Source organism: Bos taurus, chromosome 3 (genome assembly GCF_002263795.3).
Source record: "Bos taurus isolate L1 Dominette 01449 registration number 42190680 breed Hereford chromosome 3, ARS-UCD2.0, whole genome shotgun sequence".
NCBI lineage: Eukaryota > Metazoa > Chordata > Mammalia > Artiodactyla > Bovidae > Bos > Bos taurus.
Window position 1 is genome coordinate 83836232 of NC_037330.1, and position 26389 is coordinate 83862620.

At 37.8% G+C, this 26389-nt stretch overlaps 1 protein-coding gene across 5 annotated transcripts in view; it reads right to left on the minus strand.

Moving 5' to 3' along the window:
• PATJ (PATJ crumbs cell polarity complex component) overlaps nt 1–26389 on the minus strand; it is a 381060-nt gene that overhangs the window by 281136 nt on the left and 73535 nt on the right. For all 5 annotated transcript variants that reach the window (XM_024989559.2, XM_024989560.2, XM_024989558.2 and 2 more), the window contains 3 exon segments: nt 21259–21393; nt 16694–16855; nt 13031–13162 (listed from right to left, as the gene is read on the minus strand). In XM_024989559.2, the coding sequence (XP_024845327.1) occupies nt 13031–13162; nt 16694–16855; nt 21259–21393 (429 nt within the window).

Below are 26389 nucleotides of genomic sequence, written 5' to 3' on the forward strand. Positions count from 1 at the left end.
GTAGTACTCAAGGACAAAGTCACACCCTCTATTTTAACTACATTACATCTGCCTACCAATGCAAGAGACACAGATTTGATCCCTGCTCTGGGAAGATCTCACATGCCACAGAGCAACTAAGCCCATGTGCCACAACGATTGAGCCTGTGCTCTAAAGCTGGGGAGCCACAGCTACTGAGGCCATGTGCCACAGCTACTAAAACCCATGCACTGTAGAGCCCATGCTCTGAAACAAGAGAAAGCACCACAATGAGAACCCATGCACTGAAACTAGAGAATAGCCCCTGCTCAGCACAGCTAGAAAAAAAGTCCACACAGCAATGAACACCCAGCACAGCCAAAAATAAATTAAAAAATAAATTAAAATATTTTTTAAAGTAACACTAGTTGAAATGTGTATATACCTAACACAACTGAACTATACACTTAAAAATTAAGATGGTAAATTTTATGTTATGTGTATTTTACCCAAAAAAATTTTTAGAAGAAAATGAATTTATAAATAAGATACATCCCTTGATGGACATAAGTGTGAGCAGGCTTCTGGAGTTGGTGATGGACAGGGAAGCCTGGCGTGCTACAGTCCATGGGGCCGCAAAGAGTCAGACATGACTGAGCGACTGAACTGAACTGAAACTGATATCCTATTATCTTCTAGAGAAAAACTATATTAGTTGAAAGTTATTATGATGCTGGAAAAGTATAGACACAGAAAACTTTTAAAAGCTTTTTTAAAGTATTAGTTTTGAAATTTATTTTAATTTTCCAAACCAATTACTCTCAGCGTAAGCTAAACAGTTACAGATACCAGCTGAGTGATACTGTTGAAACTGTTTAATCTCTCAGACTTGAGTTTCTCATTGTAAGTGGAAATGACAATAATACAGATTTCATAGTTATTTAAGGCATTAAATGAGATAAGGCATGATTAAGGACTTGGAAAGCCCACAGTAATCACTTCATAAGTGCTTTTACTCTTATTCTTGCTGTAACTCCTTTTATTACTGTTTACCAGGAAGATGATGGAAAAGAAGTTGATTGGACATATGTGTTTGAGGACTTAACAATTACTGTCTTATCTACTGCCTTCTAAATTCAACTGAGCATGTGTGCTTTAGCCCAACAGTGCTATCAATTGCTAAACCATCCCTGGTATTAATTACCCTTACATTTTAATACATGACAACGAAGTGTTGACCTCACAGTCTCCAGATATGCAGACCTCTGCACCTGAAGGGAGGCTCTTGCTAAACCATCCCTGATAATACACTTACATGTTAATACATGACAGTGAAGTGTTGACCTCCTACTCTTCAGATACACAGACCTCTGTACCTGAAGGGAGGCTCAAGGCAGCATGGGCTCCTTAGCCCTCACTCCTCCTTAAAGCAGATACTGAAAGACAGGAGCCATCTCTACCCTGTGAGCTTCTCTGACAATCACCATCAAAGGACACAGGATGCTTTCCGTTCTTTAGAAAAGATTCTGTGATCTTTTTTTTTTTCAGTCCTTGAAAGGACAACCAGCACTCTGGGATATGCAGAACAAAACTTTGCCAACTTTGAAACCACACCAGAGAAACAGTAAGGAGTCCTACTAGGAAACATAAGGTAAAACATGCACAGTTTCTACTCTCTGGCAGTGAATGGCCATTGGGTCTTTAAAGAGCTTGGTTAGATAAGAGGAGTAAGAGCAAGAGACCACAAGGATTCAGGGAAATGTGAAGTCACCCTTCTGGGACCGTACTAAATGTTTCTCCCTGGAAAGAGAATTAGAAACTTTTATCATCTTTCACTGAAGCCACCATTATGAAGAACCAGTGTTGTTTCTGGTCTAAAAGCCGTACTTTCACATTGCTGGGCCACAGACTTGGGAGCCCAGCTCCGCTGCTTACTAACTGGATGATCCTGAGCAAATTCCTTAGCCTCCTGTCATCAAGTTCCTCATCTATAAAATGAGGATGTTTGTAGGATGTGCCTCGAGGTGCTATAGAGATAATTAAACCAGTATGTGTAAGCAGGACATAATTACTGGCCATTATTATCATCATGTGAAATGGTAGCCATATCTTACAAATATTAGAAAATTTCTCAAAGGATTTTTTTCATTAAAAGGAATAAAACATGAAAGTTTAGATAGATATTAAACAGTTCACAGTTACTAAAGAAAATAAAGACCCAAAAGCAGGGCCAAGTTACCAATTCTAGGACATTCCTGTGCCTACCACCTGTTTGTGTACAAAGTGTTCCCCAGTTCCCCATGAGGCCTCTCTGGATCCTAAGAAACAATTATCACAAGTCTCTTACCACTGCTAAAATCATAATGTATTATAGAGAATTGTCCCAAAGTCTGTTTATTTCATTCTATTTTAACATACATTTATTTATCCACTGTCTCTTTACTCCCAGTTGAATTTAAACTCCCTAAGGACAGATGGTCTCTTACCTATTTTGTTTATTTCTATATTCCCAGTGTCTGGAACAATGCCTAGTATAGGAGATGCCCCATATACATTTGTTAAATAAGATCTTGAAAGGAAGTGGATCCTTTCATCTTTATATCCCCATACCAGTTCATAAATGAATAATAATTTTTGGAAGGAGATAATGAATAATAAGTATAGCAAGTCTATGCTTAGACTTTATTTTTATGAATCATCATCATCATCATTTTTCAGTAACTAGGAACACATTATTTTATATCCAGAAAATGTAGGCATTTATATACATCTTTTATTTAGTTTTTACAGCTTTAAAAGGCAAATATTATTTCTATTTTAGAGATTATTATATAAGAAAGATTAACAGGCTTGTCCAAAGTCCTAGGAGGATGTCATAGCCAGAAGGCAAATCCTGGTCCTTTCTGATGCTATGTTCACAGTGGCATACTGGTGAACATAATACCTGATTAAAGTAAAACACAGCGGGAACTGCCGTAAGCGAAACTTGAGCCCTGGGAAGGGGTATGTCAAGATCAGGCAGACGATCTCCTTTCATGCCTCATTAACAAATTAGGCTTTTGGTACCAGAAGGAGGCAACACCACTGTCCAGCCCTCACTGGGAGAGCATGGCTTCTCTGGACCATTGCCCAGCTCCAAATGACACCCACAAACAGGGCAGCGCAGTAGAAACCACCATGCCTTAGGAAAACAGGTTCGTAATACCTGCTGGTGGATCTGATTCCACCCTTCTGTCATACTCTAGGAAGGGCTATGACTTTCATCTACTAGCATGGTTCTCAACACTGACATCAGAATCCAGCGGGAACTTTCAAAACACACTCACACGTAGAGGTAGACTGGTGATGAAACAGCTCTAGAGGCTGAGTTTTCTCTTTAGACAAACTTTTTCCACTTCAGGGGAAAAAAAAAAAGTTATTGTTCTGTTTTTAGTTACATGGGGGACAGAGATGCAAAGCCAGACTGACAGTCACTAACTTCCTGGAATGTTTTGAGCATTTCATAGAAAAGAAATATTTACCAGGTATTGCAGTAAACCTGAGCACCTTTATGCCTATATTTTAGCTTTCCACGGTCGTTTCATAAACACTAATATTTATCATTCAGCCATTTCTAGAACACTCACTAAAGGTAATATAACAAATGTATCATTTTCAGAATCTCCTCCTCCTCAGCAATGCCTTCTATTAATGCAGAAAGAGTCCTTAAGAAACATTTATGAAAAGGAGCACAACCCTCTGAGAAAGCACCATCCAGCTGACAAGCATTTGCTGCCTGCCCTCTATTCTCTCTCTCCCCCGTTAGACACAATGGGATTTTTTGCCAAATTCATATTCCAGAGGAGCCATGAAATTCCCGCAAAGTTCAACATCAGGCCTGACTTAAGATCTTTAAGGCCTCCTGCTAACTTCATCCCCCAGCAGCTGCCCTGCTAAGGCAAGCTTTTGATCTGTACTATCTGGATTTCAAGCTGATGTACACACAGCCTCTTTGATCTCTGATTAAGTGGCTTCTGGTCTCCTGATGCCTTTAGTCTTGCTGCACTGTGGTGTTTTCGAGTCAGTCGTCATCCTGAGCACACTACAAACTCCACACACCAGGAGTGGCCTCCCTTCATTCACCCACTTCGCAGGCTTGAAAAGCAATCTTTAAGCCATGAGAGAATTTCCCCAGTAGCCACAATCAATCCACTCCATGAACACACTATGAAGAATTATTTTTCAAATGAAGCAGCTTAAAATGATTTAAAGGATATGGAACTTTCCCATAGAGGGGAAGGAAGCAAATCCTCTGTGAAAAGAAAGCTTCAGCCCAGTTGGCAATGGGGCTTACAGTACTTTGATGTTAATAAAAATAAATGTGGATAGGGATCAGGATGAGCAAAGATTGGGTCTTTATCAGTCCTAAGTTCCACTGAGCAAAAGTGACCTTTAAATGCAGCTGCATGGTTTGTTCAACAGTAGGCTGTGGGATATATTGATATTTCCAAGAACACGGATACTACCATTAGGAGCAGACTGACTGCATTTTACTTAGTACCAATATCTTAATCCTACATGGATGAATAAGACCCAGAGTTCCTTACAAAAAAAAAAGATAAAAACAGAAAGAAAAAACAGACCCAAAACCATATCCTGGTGGCCACGTTATAAGATTCCTTGAGCATTAATTAAAGTGGAACTGTATAACAACTTACATTTCCATCCTGAATATTTTAGATTCTGGAAACAGTACAGGTTTGAACCTGATTTTTTAATGTTACTAATATAGGTACTACTACATGTTTAAATTATATCAATATCTATCAAATTCTATACCCCAGATTCAATAAACTAATCTATTGGCACGAACATAAAGATAGTGGGCTTCTACAAGTTACTAAAGACTATGTAATGATAGCAGCATTCACCCAAAATCTCACCAGCTGAGCTACAGGGAAGCCCCTCAAAAATCTCAAATCTTGTTGCAAATATTAAGTCCTTAATTTCTTCCATTTTTAAAGTCCAGCTTCTGATAACAAGATTAAAAGTGGTGGAAAAAATAGAATAGATTTTGGTGCATTAATATCATAGTCTGGGGACTTCCCTGGTGGTCCAGTGGCTGAGACTCTGCACCCCCAATGCAGGGGGCCTGGGTTCGATCCCTGGACAAGGAGCTAGATCCCACATGCAGCAACTAAGACCCAGTGCAGCCAAATTAAAATAAATAAATGATTAAAAAAAAATCATAGTCTGAATATAAATAGTTTATGCCCTCTCTTAGCTACATGTGAAAGTAAGTGAAAGTGTTAGTCGCTCAGTCGTGTCTGATTCTTTGCAACCCCATGGACTGTAGTCTGCCAGGCTCTTCTGTCCCTGGAATTCTCCAGGCAAGAATACTGGAGTGGGTTGCCATTCCTTTCTCCATCTCTTAGCTATAAAGGTCAGTAAATTAATTACTGACAATATAAAGTTAAAACAAAGTTGATAGTTATATATTGCTATTACTTAATCTGTCTATATTGTAGAAAACCATTAGCAAACCCATGAATTATGCACCTACTTACACTTTATCTTTCATAAAATTATTTAAACAAAGAAATTACAGAAGATATCAATTTTAAGTGGTCTAAGTACATGAGTCTCACAAACATTTATGTTCAAGCAGTTTGGTAAAAATGTATCAAAATTTAAGGGATGAATGCTCTTTTGATGAGCAATTCCTCTTCTAGGAATTTATCACAAGATATACTTGCATATTTTTTATAAAAGAGTATGATAAGGATATCCACTACAGTCTCATCTGAAATACCCCCCAACTGAGTACAGGAGCTTGGTTAAATAACTGATTACACAACAGCAATAATATAGTATGCAGGCATTTAAAAATATGAGGTAGCTCTAGGGGCTTCCCAGGTGGTACTAGCAGTAAAGAACCCACCTGCCAATGCAAGAGACTAGAGAGACAAGTGTTAGATCCCTGGGTCAGGAAAATCCCCTGGAGGAGGGCATGGGAACCCATTCCAGTATTCTTGCCTAGAGAATCCCACGGACAGAGGAGAAAGGTGGGCTACAGTCCATAGGGTCGCAAAGAGTGAGACGCGACTAAAGCGACTTAGCACATAAATTCTAAAATGCAAGAACATATAATGGAAGGGGGAAAAGCAATGTACTGAAAGATTGTATGACATATTCTATTTATGCATTAAAAAATTAAAAAAAACATTAAACAATCAGAAAACTACCACTATATAATTGTACCTGTATAAAATATCTCTGGAAAGACAGACAAGAAAATCAGGAGTTTTTATCTGGGACATAAAAAGTGAGGGATTATGGTCAGAAGTATGTATACCCATCACAGGATAGTGTTACGTACCTTTGAATTTTTATACACTATATATATATATATATATTACTTATTTTTAAAACACTTTTAATACATACCAAATGTTATTATGTTGCACACATAAGGAAAAAAAAAACACATACATAAAATGTATACACTCCCTTCCAATAATTTTCAAAAAATTTTTAAGAATTTCATCTAATAGAGTAAGTCAGGTAAAAACTACACACTATATTTTTCTCACAAATACTAAGGAATAATATATCCAAGACTCAGGCTTCCCTGGTGGCTCACAGGTTAAAGCTTCTGCCTGGAATGCAGGAGACCTGGAGTTGATCCCTGGGTAGGGAAGATCCCCTGGAGAAGGAAATGGCAACCCACTCCAGTACTCTTGCCTGGAGAATCCCATGGAGGGAGGAGCCTGGTAGGCTACAGTCCATGGGGTGCGAAGAGTTGGACATGACTGAGCGACTTCACTTCACTTCAGCAGTACCCCAATGTTTTATATTCATATTTATACTATTGAAGTTTTACAACCCATTTCTTCTAAGAAAAAATAATCACTGTTAATTTTTATAGGGAGTTATATTTTAATGATTTTTTTTTAATCAGCAATCTTTGGTCTTTCAAATGAGTTCTTCAAGTGTTACTAACAATATTTATGTATGAATTTATGTATGAATTACCTCTCAATGGCTGTGCTATCATGCTTTCTATTTTTCTTTCTCTCAGTGTCTCAGAAAAACCCAAAGCCTTTCAAAAATATCTGCTTTGGCAAAAATTGAATTTGGTTTCCATATCAGGAAGGGAGAGAACTGAGGAATGGGGTGTAGGAGGGACGAGAATTATTGGTTAATAAATTTTACCTGCTAAATCACTAAAATTCAGAAGTATCAAGAATGGCAATATCATGGCTAATGTTCAGAAATTGGCTAACGTCAAACATTTCCAGTGAATTATAATCATGAGAGGTTATTTAAAGTTCAACATAAATCAAAACACCAGAAAATATCCACTTGCAATGTTTAATTTATAAGGTCAACTGAAGGTAAAATCCACACACTTCCAAATTTATCTCAAGCTTTTTGGTAGAAATTAAAAATTACAGGCTCTCAGACTACCTAATAATTGCTTCATTATTGAACATTATTCCACAACAAATTACTTGCACTAATTTAGGATTCTTAAATTTGTGATCATTTTCGTTTGAAGCAATAAACACTAGCTTTTACACAGTGCATATAAGCACACTCTATTAATTTTTAATACTTACTAAACTTTCATATAACCACTGAAAATGAGAATACTATCTAGCAGCTTGTCTTTAAGATATAAGACTGTTTAGCAAGCTGAAAAAAACAGGAAGATTTGCTGCAATAAATTTATTACAGGAATTCTCTATAATAAAATGAGCATGGAAATACCACTGATAAGTAAAGAAGTAGTATGTGTGGTGGTTAAAAGCACAGATTCTGGCAATTCAAACTCTAGTTTTGCCAACCAGTAGCTGTGTGAATTTGGACAACTAACTTAACCTCTCTGTTCCTCAGGTTCCTCACTTCTGAAATGAGGATAACATATAGTTCTCATTAGGAATACATTAAGCAATTAGAACAGAGACTAGCGAACAGCAAACACTCAGTATATGTTAGCTATTATTGAACTTGTATTCATTATCTGGATTAATATTAGGATTAATAGCAATATGAAAGTGAAAGTCACTCAGTCGTGTCCGACTCTTTGTGACACCATGGACTATACAGTCCATGGAATTCTCCTGGCCAGAACACTGGAGTGGGTAGCCTTTCCCTTCTCCAGGGGATCTTCCCAACCTAGGGATCATACCCAGGTCTCCCACATTGCAGGCAGATTCTTTACCAGTTGAGCCACAAGGGAAGCCCAAGAATACTGGAGCAGGTAGCCTATCCCTTCTCCAGGGAATCTTCCCAACCCAGGAATCCAACCAGGGTCTCTTGCATTGCAGGCGGATTCTTTACCAACTGAGCTATGAGGGAAGCCCAATATCAATATCAGCATTAGTTATATTTCCAAGAATAAAGATAATACATATCAGTTATGGGAAATCAAGACAAAGATAAGTAGGACACGGTATGTAATCTACTTATCTTTGGCAAAAAAAAAAAAAATATATATATATATACTATAAAAACTTATAACCAAGTTTTTGAAGAATTCTATATTGCTTAGAAACAGTACACAGTTGAGCCATAACATTCATGTCCTTGACAAACAGTGCACATCATTGTTTTCTATAACACAGTCCTATAAGGCATGATGTTATGTGACAAAGGGCTCTTTCAATATGGTGCACACACAGGGCCAGAATTTAAGTAACCATGACACGAAGCAATATCTAGACATACATGAGACTAGCAAGTGTCCTGCTGCTGCTGCTGCTGCTGCTGCTAAGTCGCTTCAGTCGTGTCCGACTCTGTGCGACCCCATAGACGGCAGCCCACCAGGCTCTGCCGTCCCTGGGATTCTCCAGGCAAGAACCCTGGAGTGGGTTGCCATTCCCTTCTCCAATGCATGAAAGTGAAAAGTGAAAGTGAAGTCGCTCAGTCATGTCTGACTCTAGCGACCCCATGGACTGCAGCCTACCAGGCTCCTCCATCCCTGGGATTCTCCAGGCAAGAACACTGGAGTGGGTTGCCATTCCCTTCTCCAATGCATGAAAGTGAAAAGTGAAAGTGAAGTCGCTCAGTCATATCTGACCCTAGCGACCCCATGGACTGCAGCCCCAGGCTACTCAGTCCATGGGATTTTCCAGGCAAGAGTACTGGAGTGGGGTGCCATTGCCTTCTCCGAACAAGTGTCCTACTTCCATTCAAATCACAGCCAAAAAAGTTACAATCACTTTGCCCTAAATTTAATGAGGAGACTTACAACCTGAGTCATATTTACTAAGTCTTCTGTGTTTCTTTCTCCTCCTCCTTCACCCCAGTCTATTTAAAATGCTTTTCATGAAAATGAATTGCCACACTTTCCTCTTTGGCCATATGACTCAGCTGTAGATCTGTGTATCAGATTCAGCTCTTTCATTGAAGTACAGAGATCTGCTTCTTTTCTCTGCTCAGCTACACAACTTCCATCACTGGTGACTCACTGAATTCCCTGTCCAGATTGCCACCCCATCGTTCCAAGACCAGTTCAAGATCCTTTGTCTGCTCACTCATCTCTTCCTAAGGTTTGGCTCAATTTAGGTAAAAAGTAAATTTCTGGGCTATAACCACAATTGGGTAATTCATATATGGGTCATCAAGCGTTGGCTGCATTTGAGAACATAATTTTACACTTAAATTTAAACTTCACTAAACAAAGGTAAAGTGAAAGTGAAATCGCTCAGTCGCGTCTGACTCTTTTCAACCCCATGGACTGTAGCCCACCAGGCTCCTCTGTCTGTGGGATTTTCCAGGCAAGAATACTGGAGTGGGTTGCCATTCCCTTCTCTAGGAGATTTTCCTGACCCAGGGATTGAACCCAGGTCTCCCGAATGGTAGGCAGACGCTTTACCGTCTGAGCCACCAAGGAAGTCCTTACAAAGGTATCTACTCATCAGTTTCTCTAATCTAACTAGATGGTTAAAATTGATAGAATACAAAAATACTGTAGTATGGTTCCCTATTATACTATAGTATGAGGACAATATCAAGACTTTTTGTGCTTGTTTTCTAAATTAGATGATTATTAATAACACTGACATTTCCAAAATAAATATAACATTTCCCATATCTTTACATATTAATTTACTTAATCCAAAACAATTGTTTGAGCCAAACATTATCCTCATTTTATACATAAAGAAATTGTAAAAACACCTACAAATTAGATATTGTATCTAATTTTGTCAGACTCTTGAGGAAGTTCTTATTTTTCTACAGAAAAACTCATTAGTGAGAAACATGGTTAACTTAAAATTCAAACTAACTTTTCAATCTCTTCAATACTGCTAATGCAGGTCTTTTACAACCTAGAAGCTCTCCCACTCTACTAAAGTATTCTCTCTGTGGTTAAGATATTCCTATAGCACTTCTTATTTGAAATATGCTAAGCCTGGAGTTGGGGGTGAAGATCAGCGTCAGCCCTATTCAGCTGCCTAATCAATTCATACATGAAGCATCAAATTCAATAATAACCAGGAACGTGACCTCTCGTGGCTTTTGCTAAACTTTCACCTGGCCCTGCAAAAAATATTTTCGAACTTTAGAATTTATTACCTAATTATCAACAAGGGATGGTACAACCGATTAATTAACTTGCTCAAAACCAAATTTTATATTGTGTTTACGTGCCATCTAAATGTCAAAGTAGATAACAGTTCTACATACAGCTGACAAATGCTGAAACTGTGCTGTGTACAACTATAAGCGTATTTAAGGCTGACTTAAGAAAAACATTCAACTTAAGACAATGCTTTTTCTTCCAAGGTTAGCTGTAGAAATAAATATGCTGAGCCCTTTAATGTGAATCAAAGTAGCATTTAGAAAATGAAATTTTTATTCAATCAGTTCTCCCATAAGCACAAAAGCAAGAATATCTAACATTTCTTTTACAGTAAAATTACTTTTTATAATCTGTGCAGAAATAAACATCTATATGTATAATGGTGATTGTGAGGAAGATACAAATTAAAACAAAATTAAAAAAAAAAAAAACAAAGGTTGTTACAACACATACCTATATGAATACAATGAAAAGGGTTAAGCACTGACTCATATACATATATAATACACACACATATATATACTATACTATATGCGTGTGTGTGTAAAGCTCAGAACTGATCAAAAGAATTTTTCTCTTAGCTAGGGATTAAACTGTTAAAGACTATCAAGTTTTTCTTTCCATCTTCTACTGACGTTTTTGAGTTTTCTTTAATTTCTGAAGCATTTCTCTAACATGTGCGATATTCTAAATATAAAACCTGCAGATAACATTTTTAAACGGATAAGAGCAATCATTATAAGAATGCAAAAACATATAGATTCCAATAATAGTGGAAATACAGCCGAATATCTAAGACCACATCTGAAAGGGGTTTTCTAAACTAAATCACAACTATTAACACGTTGCTGCTGCTGCTGCTGCTAAGTCTCTTCAGCCGTGTCTGACTCTGTGTGACCCCATAGACGGCAGCCCACCAGGCTCCCCCGTCCCTGGGATTCTCCAGGCACGAACATTGGAGTGGGTTGCCATTTCCTTCTCCAGAGCATGAAAATGAAAAGTGAAAGTGAAGTCGCTTAGTCCTGTCTGACTCTTAGCGGCTCCGTGGACTGCAGCCTACCAGGCTCCTTCATCCATGGGATTCTCTAGGCAAGAGTACTGGAGTGGGTGCCATTGCCTTCTCTGACATATTAACAACAACAATAAAGACAACTGAATGTGTTCATTCAGTCCCAGTTAATTTCATCTAACCTAAATGTTACTTGATCATTATGCAAATATTTATCAATCATCTACCATCTATACTAGGTAATAGGGCAACACTGAAGAGGAAAAAGTATCAGCCATTTATTTTATATACCCTAATATTAAACAACATATAAACTTCCAGAATTTTACAGTATTAATATTTCTTGATAAAGATTTCTCAAAATATGCATTATTTGGAATCAACAACTCATAATTCAATAATATTCCAAAGAGAACTTCCAATAACGAAGAGGGTTATCTGGCATAGAAATATGCCAGCAAAAATAAAATAGACATAATCTATTTCAGTAATGTTAAACCACACTGCCGAAATATGGAATTTAATGTTCTTACATAATTCTCAAAGTATTTTTCTTTCCATCTATTCCCGATTGCCTTATTTAAAAAAAAATTGATTTTTATATCACTTGGCATTTTATGTGCTTTGATAGAGTACATTTTGCTTTATTAAACCACAATGTGTTTAGGCAGCACTGATGTATTAAAATATGCATCTTAAAAGTGAAGAGATTTCTTGCCAACAGTTTTAATTCCCCCTGATAATCAGATGGTCTAAAAATACTTTAACTGGTAAACTGGTATAACATATAAATGTCTTATGATGACCTTTCACATTGCTCTCCCCACCCCAAATGCATCAGTAACTTTACTGTACTTATAATTAGGAGGCATACAAATACATAAATATTATATGTTCTATATTAAATAGAAATATAAATTTCACCAAGAACAGTTCTACTTAGTTACGCTCACTGAGATTAATAGATAGGCAAAACTATAAAAACCTTCCTGTGAAAGGAAGGGAGAAGAGAGTGAGAATTGGGAATGACTGCTAATATGTATAGGGTTTTTTTCTGGGGGTGATGAAAATATTCTTAAATTAGACCATGGTGAAGGTTGCACAACTTGAATATACTAAAAACAACCGAACTGTATGCTTTAAATGGGTGAATTTTATGGTATGTGAAATACATCTCAATAAAGTTGGAGGGAAAAAACCCTCCATATAAAAAAATTCATCAAGTCCCAGTCTCTAAAAGCATCCATGGGTATAAAACTACCGCTTCCCTTATTGTCCCGTTATTATATCATCTAGCATTTTATTAACTAAGGAATTTATCAACTTTAAAGGTAACAATAGTAATTACAATACCCTGCCTTTGGACAGTTGCATTTTACATTAAACAACTCAGTTTTGCCTAAGTCAGTAGGAGCTTTAAACAATTACTCCTTCATATAACTTTAATAAAAACTAATTGCTTCAAAAAATTCTGTACAGGTTCTTATACCTGGTAATCCAAAATGCTGAATCCCAAGCCTTTATGATCTTTCACTAGTTCAACAATCTTGACTTCAGAAGACCACAGTGCTAATTCCCCATCATCATCTTCTTCGGTATTGACATCTACATTGTATTCAGCCTGAAATAACAAGGAACATAAATACTTCAAAACACTCTCCATTCAATACTGAAAAAAATGAACACATCAGCAATCTCATTGCTTCTCCTCAAACTGAGGATACTTTTTGGCATGCATAGTTTTTCTTTTTAATTTTTTAAAAGGGGCATGCACTGGGACACATATACTTAATATAAAATCTTCATGAAAATTAAAGCACTGAAAAAAACCAGATTGTTCATATAGTTTCTTTTTTTAAGTTAAAGTATCTGTTTCATTCAAAGTATTAACACTGACCTCTTATACTAAAATGAGTTCTGTCATCCCATTAGAAGCATAAAAGGAAAAATATGCAATTTAAGAAAATATGAAAACATCACACAAAGTCAAAGCTTATAAGACATTTCAGTAGCAACACCTGAATTTATAATTACAATGAGAGAGAAAAAGATACCAACACAGAGAAAGGCTAGGATAGGACACAGAGATACCACTTCTTTTGGCTCCTAGAAGTTTTCAAGAAAAATTTAACTAGAAAAGTAAGTTGAAAAAAATCCAAGTCTTTGGGACTCGTGTAAGTCTAAAAACAGGTGAAAACCAGAGTTGAAACAATGAAACCCTGATCCTGGAGGAAGTAGGCATGCACAACTGTCCACAGTACACAGATCCTTCGTTACTTTGCCTGACTTCTCACTCCTATACCCCGCTATTCCAAGCTCCCTCCTTTCAGGGAGAGTCACTGCCATTTAGAATTCTAGGAAGCTAAATGACAGAGTACCAATGAGTTGACTACGCAGAACAGCTGCTCCAATCTTCTGCTTTTATACTATTTATAGCATTGTATTATTTTCATGCCTCCCAGGTGGCGCTCTGGTAAAGAATCTACCTGCCAATGCAGGAGATGCAGGTTCAATCCCTGGGTCGGGAAGATCCCCTGGAGAAGGGAATGGCAACCCACTCCAGTATTCTTGCCTGAAGAATCCCATGGAGAGAGGAGCCTGGCTGGGGCTACAGTCCATGGGGTCGCAAAGAGTCAGACATGGCTAAGCGACTGAGCATACACACACACACACACATTATGTTCATGTGATTTATCTTTTCCAAATAGTCTAAACTTCTAATTAAGGCTCATGAATTATCTTCTTTTTCTTTGTGGCCCTGGCAATTAACAAAATGCCTAGCTTCTGGACTACACTGATGTGGGCTATCATAGAGTTTACCATGGTCATCCCCTCAACACAAAATATTGCATGGCTCATAGTAGACACTCAATAAATGCTTGTTCAATACATAATGAATCGATAATCTATCTTTGAGTGGCCTTCCCTTGACACTCTTTCTAAACAAAGCTATAAGTCTTTAAGAAGTCTACTTCTAAAAACTTTGAATGAACTTAGTAAATAAAATGGAGAAGGGGACGACAGAGGATGAGATGTCTGGATGCCATCACCGACTCGATGGATATGAGTTTGGGTGAACTCCGGGAGTTGGTGATGGACAGGGAGGCCTGGCGTGCTGCAATTCATGGGGTCACAAAGAGTCAGACATGACTGAGTGACTGAACTGAACTGATACCATTCCTACAAATATAATTTTGAGTGACCAGTTTAAGAAAATCCATATAACAGAATCAAAGCTGGTGGTCATGACACTCCTGTATTATGGAAGAGTAAGGCACCATAGCTAATACAAAAACATTTTAAAATTAGGGCTGGACCAGATCTCAAACTTTCCCTGAAGGACATAGTAGATTGAAGCTAAACAAGGGAACAATTTCTTGGTTCTTAGATAATAGAACTTGAAATAAGGGGGAATATTTTGGATCAATAAACTTCTGTTTATATCAGTCTGATGTGAGGAAATGATACATTTAAAAAGAAAACTATACTTTCCAATACAAAGGAAAGTCACAATGGTTAATACAATATGATTGATGTTTTACTGGGGCATTTAATACCTTCACTGATTAATGAGCATTAGAATTTTGGCTGAGCTGCCTAACCAGAGAGGGTTTAAGAACCTAAGATTGTATTGAGATAAATGAGAAAGAGACAGATGGAAAAGAGAGCCAGATTTTAAGAAACCACATGTAATTTTAAAACCCAAGTTTATATAAATTTCAAGGCACCAAAAGTAGATATTATATGCCAACCTGATATATATATCACTTTGATACAATCAATTCTGCATAACTACGGTATTTACAGAATAGAAAGCAATCAACTAATGGCCAGCAAGGTTGACATTCCAGCATAATTCAAAGCTGTTGTTTACCCATTGTGGTAAAGCATGACGGATGGGAGCACAGAGTCAGCAAGCTGAGTTGGTGATTTACACACACTGTAAGATTAGATTAACGGCATTTTTATCAACCTTTTGAGGTAAGCTATTGCCCACATTTAATTTTAGTAAAGACTGCAAAAATCACAAAGTGTGGTACTTGAGTCCCTTTCTTGAAATACAAATACCAAGATAAACATTTTAAAAAATTATCAGCAACAATCAATGATTTACTAAACATTTCTTATATGCTCAGTAAAGAATAAAAACACCTAGAGATACAAAATAATTTTAAGATTTGGTCTCTGCCCACAGGAGCCATAAAAACAAACTTAACATACACTAAAGTATCTGTGACTACAGGACAGTACTAACTCTTGTATTTTAGGAAATCACAAAACAAAGACAGGTGGGTGGGAGGAGTTGAGAACAGCCATCACTAATTTTCAGTGAGCACTGTCTTTATGCAAGACATTATACTAAGAGTGCACACATTACTTCAATTCCTTCTCTCACCATTGATAAGGTACGTACAATAAGCACCCTTGTTTTCAGAGGAAGGAGATCAATAGAAAGTCAAGCTATTTGCTTATGGATTCAAAATCATTAGTCTACGTATCTTGAAAATCAGATGGCAGGTGGGTAAAAGGACCAGCCCTGTGCGTCTAAACTGGTGTTAATGAATTATAATCTAAAAGAGTCCAGAAAGGGAAAAGGTGACATAAAAAGATAAAGCTACACATAACATAAGATGGCAAAACCTGTGCTTAAAACTGTTTTCATAATTACAATGCTCTTTAAAAAAAGACTTCCAGAGGCACAGAAAGTGTTACTTTATTCTCTGACCTTAAAAAGGCTTTTACAGCAATTTTTAGACTCACTTCAAAATTGGTCATAGATCTCCATGTTTTTAAAGCTCTGAAAAAGGGAAGTCCATTAGATATTCAACACTTACCAACATCTTAAACTTATTAAGATAAACTGAGTAGAACTGGGAGCTAAAAGTAACGAGTTCAGGCAATTACCAAAAAGGGGTTTTCTAAAATCAAAGAGCATGCACATTAATGTCACCAATCTTTCAAGTAAAAAAAATGACATTAATGGAAAGTAACCATCTGAAAAGCTATACATTGTTTTCTTTGAGAGATGCTGTTGTCAAGTAAGAGAGGTAGGAGGTTTTTCCCACCTCCTTCATATCTCAATACATTCTGGGGGCATCTTTGATGCCAGGACTTGCTTATGAGAACCACAGTACGTGTATCCATTCAGTACCTTCACTTCAGGAGGGGAGACTTCAGTGGTCCTGGGTTCATCTACAGAGGCTTCATCATCAAACAACCGTCGACAACAAACCAAGGTAAAGGGAGGTGGCACTTCTTTAAGAAAGGAGACTGCTTCTCGGCGAGATTTCCCATAGAGCTGCACGCCATTGACCTAGAAAGACAAGGGATAAGTCAGAATTGAGGAGGTCCCAAATGGAAAAAAAAAAAAAAACAAAACTCTTGCTTACATCAATCTATCAAAATGAAAACAGGATATCACTTTCTTTTCCCTATAAACAAAAGGGCCTAAGTGCAATCATTTTAGTAGTAACAACAACAAAAAAAAACCCCAGAAATCTCTAAAACTGATAAAAATGAAAGTTAAGGTTTTACTGAGTTTGGTGAATAAAGTATAAAATGTGCTCAGAGTTCAACTATTACTGGGAATGTGATTTGCCAAATTTTTCACACCTCCCTGCTTTCTCCTTCCTATATCCCAAAGTATTCTCTCATTTACTCCCCATCTCTCCTTAAACACACTAAACACCAATTACAGCCTTAAGACCCCTTCCTTTTGCTTTTTCATTTTATAGGCATATCGATAGAGATATTAACACTGATTTTTAAGGCTGTTACAAACTGTTCAACTTACAATGTATAGGTAACAAAATCTAGGATACTTAGCTGTCAAATTTAGCATCAGCTCACAATTTTCTTTCTCATTCCATAAATTCAATATCATCCTAGAAAATCACCTCTATAGAAAAAAAATACACATAACTTTGCCTCAGATTTATTCTTACACACTCTGCCCTTACACAGCCATCAAGTGTAAGAAGTGTGTCAGATTTCCAAATTATTATACACAGGGTCCCACATGTTTAAAAGAACAAAATGGTAATCAACTGTTCATTATTAATAATTATTGCTTATCACCAAAAGATTAAATTTCATATATTTAGTGCATAGTAACAATTCTTTGCACTAAAGATGATTTAGAAACATTAGTTTATTCTAATTAGTTTATTAGAATAAACTAATAAAAATAAGTTTATTCTAATTTTTCATACATATGACTTTAGCTCCAGGAGCTCTCTCATCCATCTGCCACTCCCAAAAAGCTAAGATATGAACACAATCCAGGCAACAAATAATCTTTTCACATATGACTCCTACCTTCCTGGGAGAGCTCAGCAGCATTATTAGTTTTAAAGGTATTTCTGGTCTGGTCTTAATTTCTGACAGGCGCAGTGCTAATGTCCAGATAACTGACAGGGCTGACTTTCCTGGGAGAACCTTTCCACAAAATCTATCATTGCTCAGAGAATACGAACACAGTGGTTTGTTAGAAGCATCCCATCAACAGTGGTTTGAGCCCCATCATTCATCCCTTGAAACTACTCTCGCCTATAACATACCCAGCACTTAGCATCAGACCAGACATAATCTCCCTGCCTCTTAATTATTTACAAAGAAATCACCACATAGTAAAGAGGCCCACATGTGCTTCAGGGAACTAGTCCTAGGAAGTCTCCCAGGACTTCATGACTGAGGAGGTGGTCCAGAGGAGAGCAAGTTATCGGATGAAAGATTTTTTTCCTGGAAGAACTGCAAGTCAATCTTCACACAAAAACGGGGAGGGAGATCCATGTTACTGCTCACACCATATCCATGGTGCCAACCAGCACCACAAGCACAGAAAGTTCTAAAATGAACCAAATAGGGAGTAATTCATATTGAAAGTAAAGCAAGTGGATATAACCAAAGCAGGAACTCTACCCATGCACAAGTATTTTAGTTTGTGCTTCATACTACTTCAATAAATTAGAAAATCACTTTTCAGGTTTTTATCTTGGAGTACACTTAAATATTTATTTAGCTCATTATTTATTCATTTGAATTGTCTCCAATTATTATAGCAATGCCTGGTGGTCCTCTTCACCACTCTCTATCACTAAAGGGACTGGTCACATTTCCCATTAGCAACTCCTATCTAAGGGGATTTATGGCCACTGTAAACAGCTGCTCTGGGCTGAGACTTGGCACAGTATTCTAACCCTGAGCATATTTGTGTTCCTGGTTTTAAGCTCTAAGCAGTACATTAAACACACACACACAGTTTAGGAGTTTATTTGGCTAACTTTAAGGGACTTTTTAATTTCTATATTTAGTTGCTCAGAAGAAGCCAATTTGTATTTTAGAGTTTACAATATTTTTCTAGACTCTTGAAACCCTCTTAAGTACTGTCAAGTCCCGGTTATTCAGAATTCGGGGCTAGAAAACACACACACGTATTCATCTGCAGAGTATATAATACTGTTCTAGTATTGTCCCACTACTTCATTCAATCCTACCCCATAAAGGTTGCTTGTAACTTTACACGGTAGTGATGTTGCCAGTGTCTCACAGTGAGATAATGTATAAAGCATTATCTTTACGTGTTTGATATTTCACTAAATCCCCACAGAGAGTGAAGCAGGCATTTATTGATGAAGAAAATGATTCTCAAAAAAAAAAAAAGGGACATGCTAGGACATATGGTTCAGCTGGGGCAAATTCAAAACCAAAAGCAGCTCTTCTGACTTCCAAATCTGTGCTTCTTCCCCTATTCCAAGTTCCTTCACCAGAAATCAATACTTAAGAATTCAACCAGTCTGCATGCTACCTTGTTACAACACGTTCTATTACAAGGCAGAAGGCCCTTGGAATTCCAATCTCAGCTAAGGCACAGGGGACTCAGCTGATGGCTGGGATCACCCACACTTTCTTTACTCAGATCCAGACAACATTTCTTTATCACCTACCATGTACTAGTAATGAATTATACACTGCAACTGAGTTGTAAGCTAAAAATGCCTTAAATGATACATTTTATGTTATGTATATTTACCACAAAAAAAGGAAACTAAACTGCTTTTTACTTATATTTCTGTATCTCCCAAATAAATATATCCCATTTCTCAATAACTCATAACTACATATTATGGAAATATTTTCCAAATGGCCTCCAATCTGTAGATTATCATGTGTGATACCATAAAATTAGGCCATATACTGTGCAAATAAGAAGAGAAAGACATGATTCAGCACCAAGTTCCCATAAATGATAAAGTCTAGGGCATTAATTCACATTAAGCATCCCAACATCATTTCTTGAACACTTATAAAAAATAAGCCATTTATTACACCTTAAAACAGGATCCCAACACCTGGCCTCCTATGCTTATGAACAAATTTGCCAATAGCCACAGTACTTTTTTCTCCGACCTTAAAATTCAACTCGAAATTCTCAACATACTCCTCCAGGTGAAAGAACACTACTTTTAAAAAAATCCAACAAGAAACCTATTTGCTATCCTTGCCACCTCACTTTAAACAAATACAATTTTAGAAAGAAATCTCTACTTCCAGGCCCATGAAATTCTAATCTTGGCCAAGGCAACTAGGTTGATTCTATTACACCCAACTTAGGATTTCTTGTGGATCTAACACTTGGAAGAACCCTTTCCTACACAGCCTTCTCTAAGTTTGGCTACTGCCCACTTTTTTTTTTAGCCTCCCTGAAAGTAGTGTGATGTACTGAAAAACCAGTGAAATGGAAGTTACAAAAGATGAACTAAAGTCATAATTCTGTTAGTGGGTAAAGTTGGGGGAAATCAATGCCTTATTTTCTTATCTATAAAATTAAGGGCTGGTGCTTGGATTTGTCTGCTGTGTTGATGATAGAACTTTCCAATCTAATAAAATCTCTCAAGGATTCATGTCAAAGCATAAGTGCTCTAGAATTGCTCCAACTGAAGAGAGGCTCAGAAACCTGAGTAAGCCCACCAGAGGCTGCCATCTTGGGGGGAGGGAGTCCCAAAGAGACCGTTTGAAAGCCAGTCAGTAAAATATTAGCTGGAGGTTATCAAAACCCTCAAATAAATACAAGTGCATGTTTCAAACAAGGATCAGGGATTAGAGTCTTAAAAAAAAGAATTTTGAAAAAAAAATTATGCTGTCAAACTGAAGTGGGAAATTAGGTTCTTTCTTAATCATGAAAATAAGCACTCAAAAAAAGAACATCCCAGGAGTCCCAAAGGATAGAGATAATGAACTGAAAGTATATCATCTGCTTCTCTTATCACTACATAAAGTTGTTAGCATTTTTCTTCATGTTTATTTTTTCTAGCTTTATCTAGATATAATTGACATGTAACATGTACAAGTTTAAGGCATACAATGTAAATGACTTGATAAATATATTGTGAAATCATTACCACAATGAGGCCAATTAATATATCTATCACCTCACATAGTTTCCATACTGTGTGTGTGTGGTAAGAATACTTATCTACTATTTCAGCCACTTTCAAGTATACAGTACAGTTTTGTTAAGTATTTGTTGTTGTTCAGTCACCCAGTCATGTCTGACTCTTTGCAACCCCATGGATAGTCAACAAGTATTTTTCAGTTTCTAGTAGCTCACATTGTATTGGCATTGGTGATATAACTCAGGATTTCCAGTGAGAACACATTTTCCTACAACTTAAAAATTCTTGTGCTGTATCTTTTTTCCCCCCTCAAAATTTTTACCTCAAGAAGTTCATCCTCTGGCTGTAGGAGGTTCAGTGTATCAAGAGGACCACCTGGAGCAATCGAAGAGATATAATGGTGCCCATCAAAGGAATCCACTTCCATGCCAAGCCTCAGAGTGTGAATGGGCAGCAGCTGCAGTGAAACATAGAGCAGTAATATAAACATGACATGGACATATCTGGCTGGTAATTCTCCATCAAATGTCACTTTGACATGATAGTCCCACCCCTTGAGTCAGATCACGAAAATCCTCAGACAGACAATAACTGGAAAACTAGCCTCAAGTAAAATATGAAGTCATTTCTCATCTTGTTCTCACTCTTTTCCTTTCAGATTCCCTGGGAACAGAGACAGACAGACAAAGTCTCCAATTCTAAGCTCTGGCACTCCAAACTTCCAATTGGTCCCAGAATGTATTCTGTGTTTCACTTTTCTGCAGGGCTTCTCATCCCTCCTTTTTATATGTAACTTAAGTTCCATTCACACTTCAATACCAAAAGCAGTGTCACTTCCATGAAGCCCTTCCTGAAATCTGAGTTAACTCACCTCCACCTGAAGGTGATATAAGGGTGGCTATAAGACTATCCTGTACACATCTCCATCACAGTGCACAACACACTGTGTTTAAAATTCCTATTTTCTTAACTGCCCCCCTGCTTGAGGGTATCTTTTCTCTCTATAACCTTAGGCCCTAGAATAGTACCAGCCCTCTGAAGATGGGCTCATAACATGTTATTTGAACTGATTCACAAAAGATGGTACCTCTTTCAAGTGTCTTTTCCATCTAACCAGTTTAAGTTAGAATACTTTCTGATGTGGGGGAGGCATGGGTGTGAAATAAAGAAGGCAATTGTCATTCTACTCCTGGAAGGTAAGAAAATGAGTGTCTTAGTGTTGTTGGCTATAAAGGTCAAGGGCATTCACCAAACTCCATGCCCTTCACTTTCAAAACTGGAGCTAATGATTTCTCACTGTGGCTATATAAACTCAAATATGGTAAATGGTACTAATTATGATTTATACTCCCTATATCAATAGTCCATTTATCTAAAATACCAGGCCCATCTCTCATGGTGTATTTGCTGAGGAGAAAACCCTACACAAGGTGGCAATACACTCATGACATGACTCTTTCCCTCATATTTCCTTTTCTCTGTGATTATTTATCCTGAAGCTTGTCACCTCCCCTTAGTCATCTGCTCTGAGTCCCCAGAGTTCCACACGCCTTGCTTCAGACACCACCTGGGGCTCATTTCCATTCCACTACAGACACACAGACAAATGTGAAGTGGCAATGAAACCAGCTGACGATGGCTGCAATGGCTTAAATCAGGCATGAGGAACTTGGGCTAATTTTCTGAAAATTAAATGCTCTTGACCAAGCACCGCAGGATCAAGTCATCTCGAGCAAAGAGCTGTTTTAGCAGTGTGAAAGTAAGATTGTTTTTATTCTTGTTTTTTCTCTGTGATTTCTTCATTTGTCACTGCTGCTATCTCATTCTGTTTTGTCATTGTACCCAATCTTTTACTATCACGCTAGGAGATACTACAGTCCTTTCCTTTAGCACTGAAAGCTAAATAAAAGCTCTGAGAAATGTTCTGTAATAGCAGTTTACCCATCCATCTCGGCCAACTCTCTTCCTTCCTTCCTTATGAGCCAAACACTAGAGCAGAGAGTGGCCAGTGGGTCCCTGTAATTCATCCCCCAATGTTTGCTGAAGTCTGCTTGCAAGAGCAGGTTGTTCCATTTTCAGGAATTCTGCAAGCCAGTTGTTGGTGACAGCCATTATTAAACATGAAATTATACAAATAATTAAACAAATAAAGTAATATTAAAAATAAATTAGTAAGTGAATTTAACAATTTTAAAAATAAAAAATAAATTTATAAATAATAAATGAATTTATTTTTTATTTAGCAATTAAACAAATAAATAAATATTAAAAAATAAATATCATGGAGCTTCCTCAGTGGTCCAGTGATTAAGAATCCACCTCATAATGCAGGGGACACCAGTTCAACCCCTGCTCTGGGAAGATCCCACAGTCTCTATCCTATGGTACTAACATCTAGTGTAGAAGACAGATAATATAAACAAGCAAGAAAGCAAGCAGACTCAAGCAAAATGAAATAAGTCAACGAACAATACACCAAGAAACAAGTGAAATATAAACCCCAAATTACTGTGGTAAGTGCTATGAAGGAGCTAATCAATGTCAGGACATCAGACACAACCGTGATGGCTGTTTTGAAAAGTTGGTCAGAGTAGGTTTCACGCAGATGGGGACATGTAAGGTGAGACTCGAAAGATAAGAATGAATCAGCCCTACAAAGAACCTGCTGGTAGACTGCATGGAAGGTAAGTGAAAAAGGTATTTGCTAAATTTTTGGTTTGAGCAACAGGGTAAACAGTGGTAGTAATTCCTACATAGAAATAAGTGCCCAAATTAAAACAGACATTGCTGCACAGAGAGATCTTTGCTGCTTGTATAATAGCATGTCCCCATAAAAAATAGAAGGATTAAGGAGGGAATTGATCCCAGGCTCCCCTCCAAGCCCCTACTGCTGTTAAGTCACTTCAGTCATGTCCGACTCTGTGCGACCCCACAGACAGCAGCCCACCAGGCTCCGCCGTCCCTGAGATTCTCCAGGCAAGAACACTGGAGTGGGTTGCCATTTCCTTCTCCAATGCATGAAAGTAAGCCCCTTACTAAACCTGCTCTATTTCCCTTCTCCATGGAACAGCTGATGTCAGGAACAGGCTGGAGCACCGCAGAGCAGCAGCAGCTTACTCAAGGAATCCCCTGCCCACCAGATGCAGAACTGTGCCCCTCTAGGCTACTCCCCTAGATATCTGTAAATACCACATGCTCCCTAGAAGCTTGCATGAAACACACATGCTCCACCTTCAATCATACTGAATAGATAAACCAGAAATGATGTTTACAAAATCTGTCAATCTAAAAGAAGCCTACCTAATATTAGTTCTAAATCTAAATCTGAGTACAGCTGGGTTTCTGAGACTTGATGTTACATGGCTCCAGGTGTCTCTGTGGGAGCAGGACTATTTAATTACTTGTCCCAGCTGCATTTAGCAACTAAACAAATCAACCATTTCATCTGTCTCTTTCAGTAGTCCACCCTTTCGGAATTCTGAGAGCAGAAAGTGCTAAAATGACAGGAGTAGGTGTCAACAGATGATTGATGCCTTCACACACAAAGCACGTTATGCTTTTTGCTGCTAATTCAATGTGCTTTGTAAGGGGTCCTACTTAACTTGACAAAGTTAATTGAGCAGCAGGATGTTCATGATCCTGATATGACAAGTAAAGGGTACAAGGAAACAAATTCAAGGAAAGTGTGACCATTGGGTGATTTACTGTAGATGCTAAAATTATGAAGATTAAATGAGATCAAGAAAGCTAGAGGCCTTCAGCCTATGAGTGGAGAGAACAGTCAGGAAACAAGCTGCAGTTCATTCATTTTATCTTGTCCCTCAAACAAGATATCAAAGTATTCAAGTGGGAATATAAATGTTGCTCCGGGATTAAAAAAAAAAAAAAAAAAGCTTCTGAAAAGGAATAGTTTTGTCAGTGGTATGGGGAGGAGGCTTCCAAAAAAGTTGAACTTAAAATAGAACAGAAAGGATCCTATGATTAGTTCTTATACACACACACACTCTCTCTCTCTTTCTTTCACTGGAGATATTACATAACCATTTATGTTTAAAGATTAGGTAGAAAGACTTGGTAAATTTACCCCAATTAAAAACAAACTTTCCAAGAATGCGGCTACAACTTTTAAACTAATGATGAAACACAGGACAATGGCCTCCAAAGTGAGGTATATTCACGCAGAGGTTGTGCAAGACAGTCAACCTAGTAGAGCTTGATTTATATTAGTTTCTCTCATCTATCTAAAATTTTAATTCTGGGGAATTTCCTGGCAGTCCAGTGGTTAAGACTCCATGCTTTCACTGCCAAGGACCCATATTTAATCCCTGGCCAAGGAACTAAGATGCCACAAGTCACACGGCGTGGACTAAAAAAAATTAAAATTTTAACTCTGAATGTTCAAAAAATAAACATTACATACTCTGCTGTAGAGAAGTATATTGAAGATCTCTTCAGCTTCCTTACACCGAGGTCAAGCATCAGCTGCCATTTTTCATTTCAGATAGCATTTGTTACCTGTCTGGCCCAAGAGATATTTGAGCTTTTGACACCTAACCTAACACTCTGCATCGGACCTTGCTTCTATCACCAGTCACATCCACAGCTGGGTATTGTTTTTGCTTTGGCTCCATCCCTTCATTCTTTCTGGAGTTATTTCTCCACTGATCTCCAGTAGCATACTGGGCACCTACTGACTTGGGGAGCAGAGTACATCATGAGAAACACTGGACTGGAAGAAACACAAGCTGGAATCAAGATTGCCAGGAGAAATATCAATAACCTCAGATAAACAGATGACACCACCCTTATGACAGAAAGTGAAGAGGAACTAAAAAGCCTCTTGATGAAAGTAAAAGAAGAGAGTGAAAAAGTTGGCTTAAAGCTCAACATTCAGAAAATGAAGATCATGGCATCCGGTCCCATCACTTCATGGCAAATGGATGGGTAAACAGTGGAAACAGTGTCAGACTTTATTTTTCTGGGCTCCAAAATCACTACAGATGGTGACTGCAGCCATGAAATTAAAAGACGCTTACTCCTTGGAAGGAAAGTTATGACCAACCTGGATAGCATATTCAAAAGTGGAGACATTACTTTGCCAACAAAGTCCGTTTAGTCAAGGTTGTGGTTTTTCCTGTGGTCATGTATGGATGTGAGAGTTGGCCTGTGAAGAAGGCTGAGCGCAGAAGAATTGATGCTTTTGAACTGTGGTGTTGGAGAAGACTCTTGAGAGTCCCTTGGACTGCAAGGAGATCCAACCAGTCCATTCTGAAGGAGATCAGCCCTGGGATTTCTTTGGAAGGAATGATGCTAGAGCTGAAACTCCAGTACTTTGGCCACCTCATGTGAAGAGTGGACTCATTGGAAAAGATTCTGATGCTGGGAGGAATTGGGGGCAGGAGGAGAAGGGGACGACAGAGGATGAGATGGCTGGATCACTGACTCAATGGATG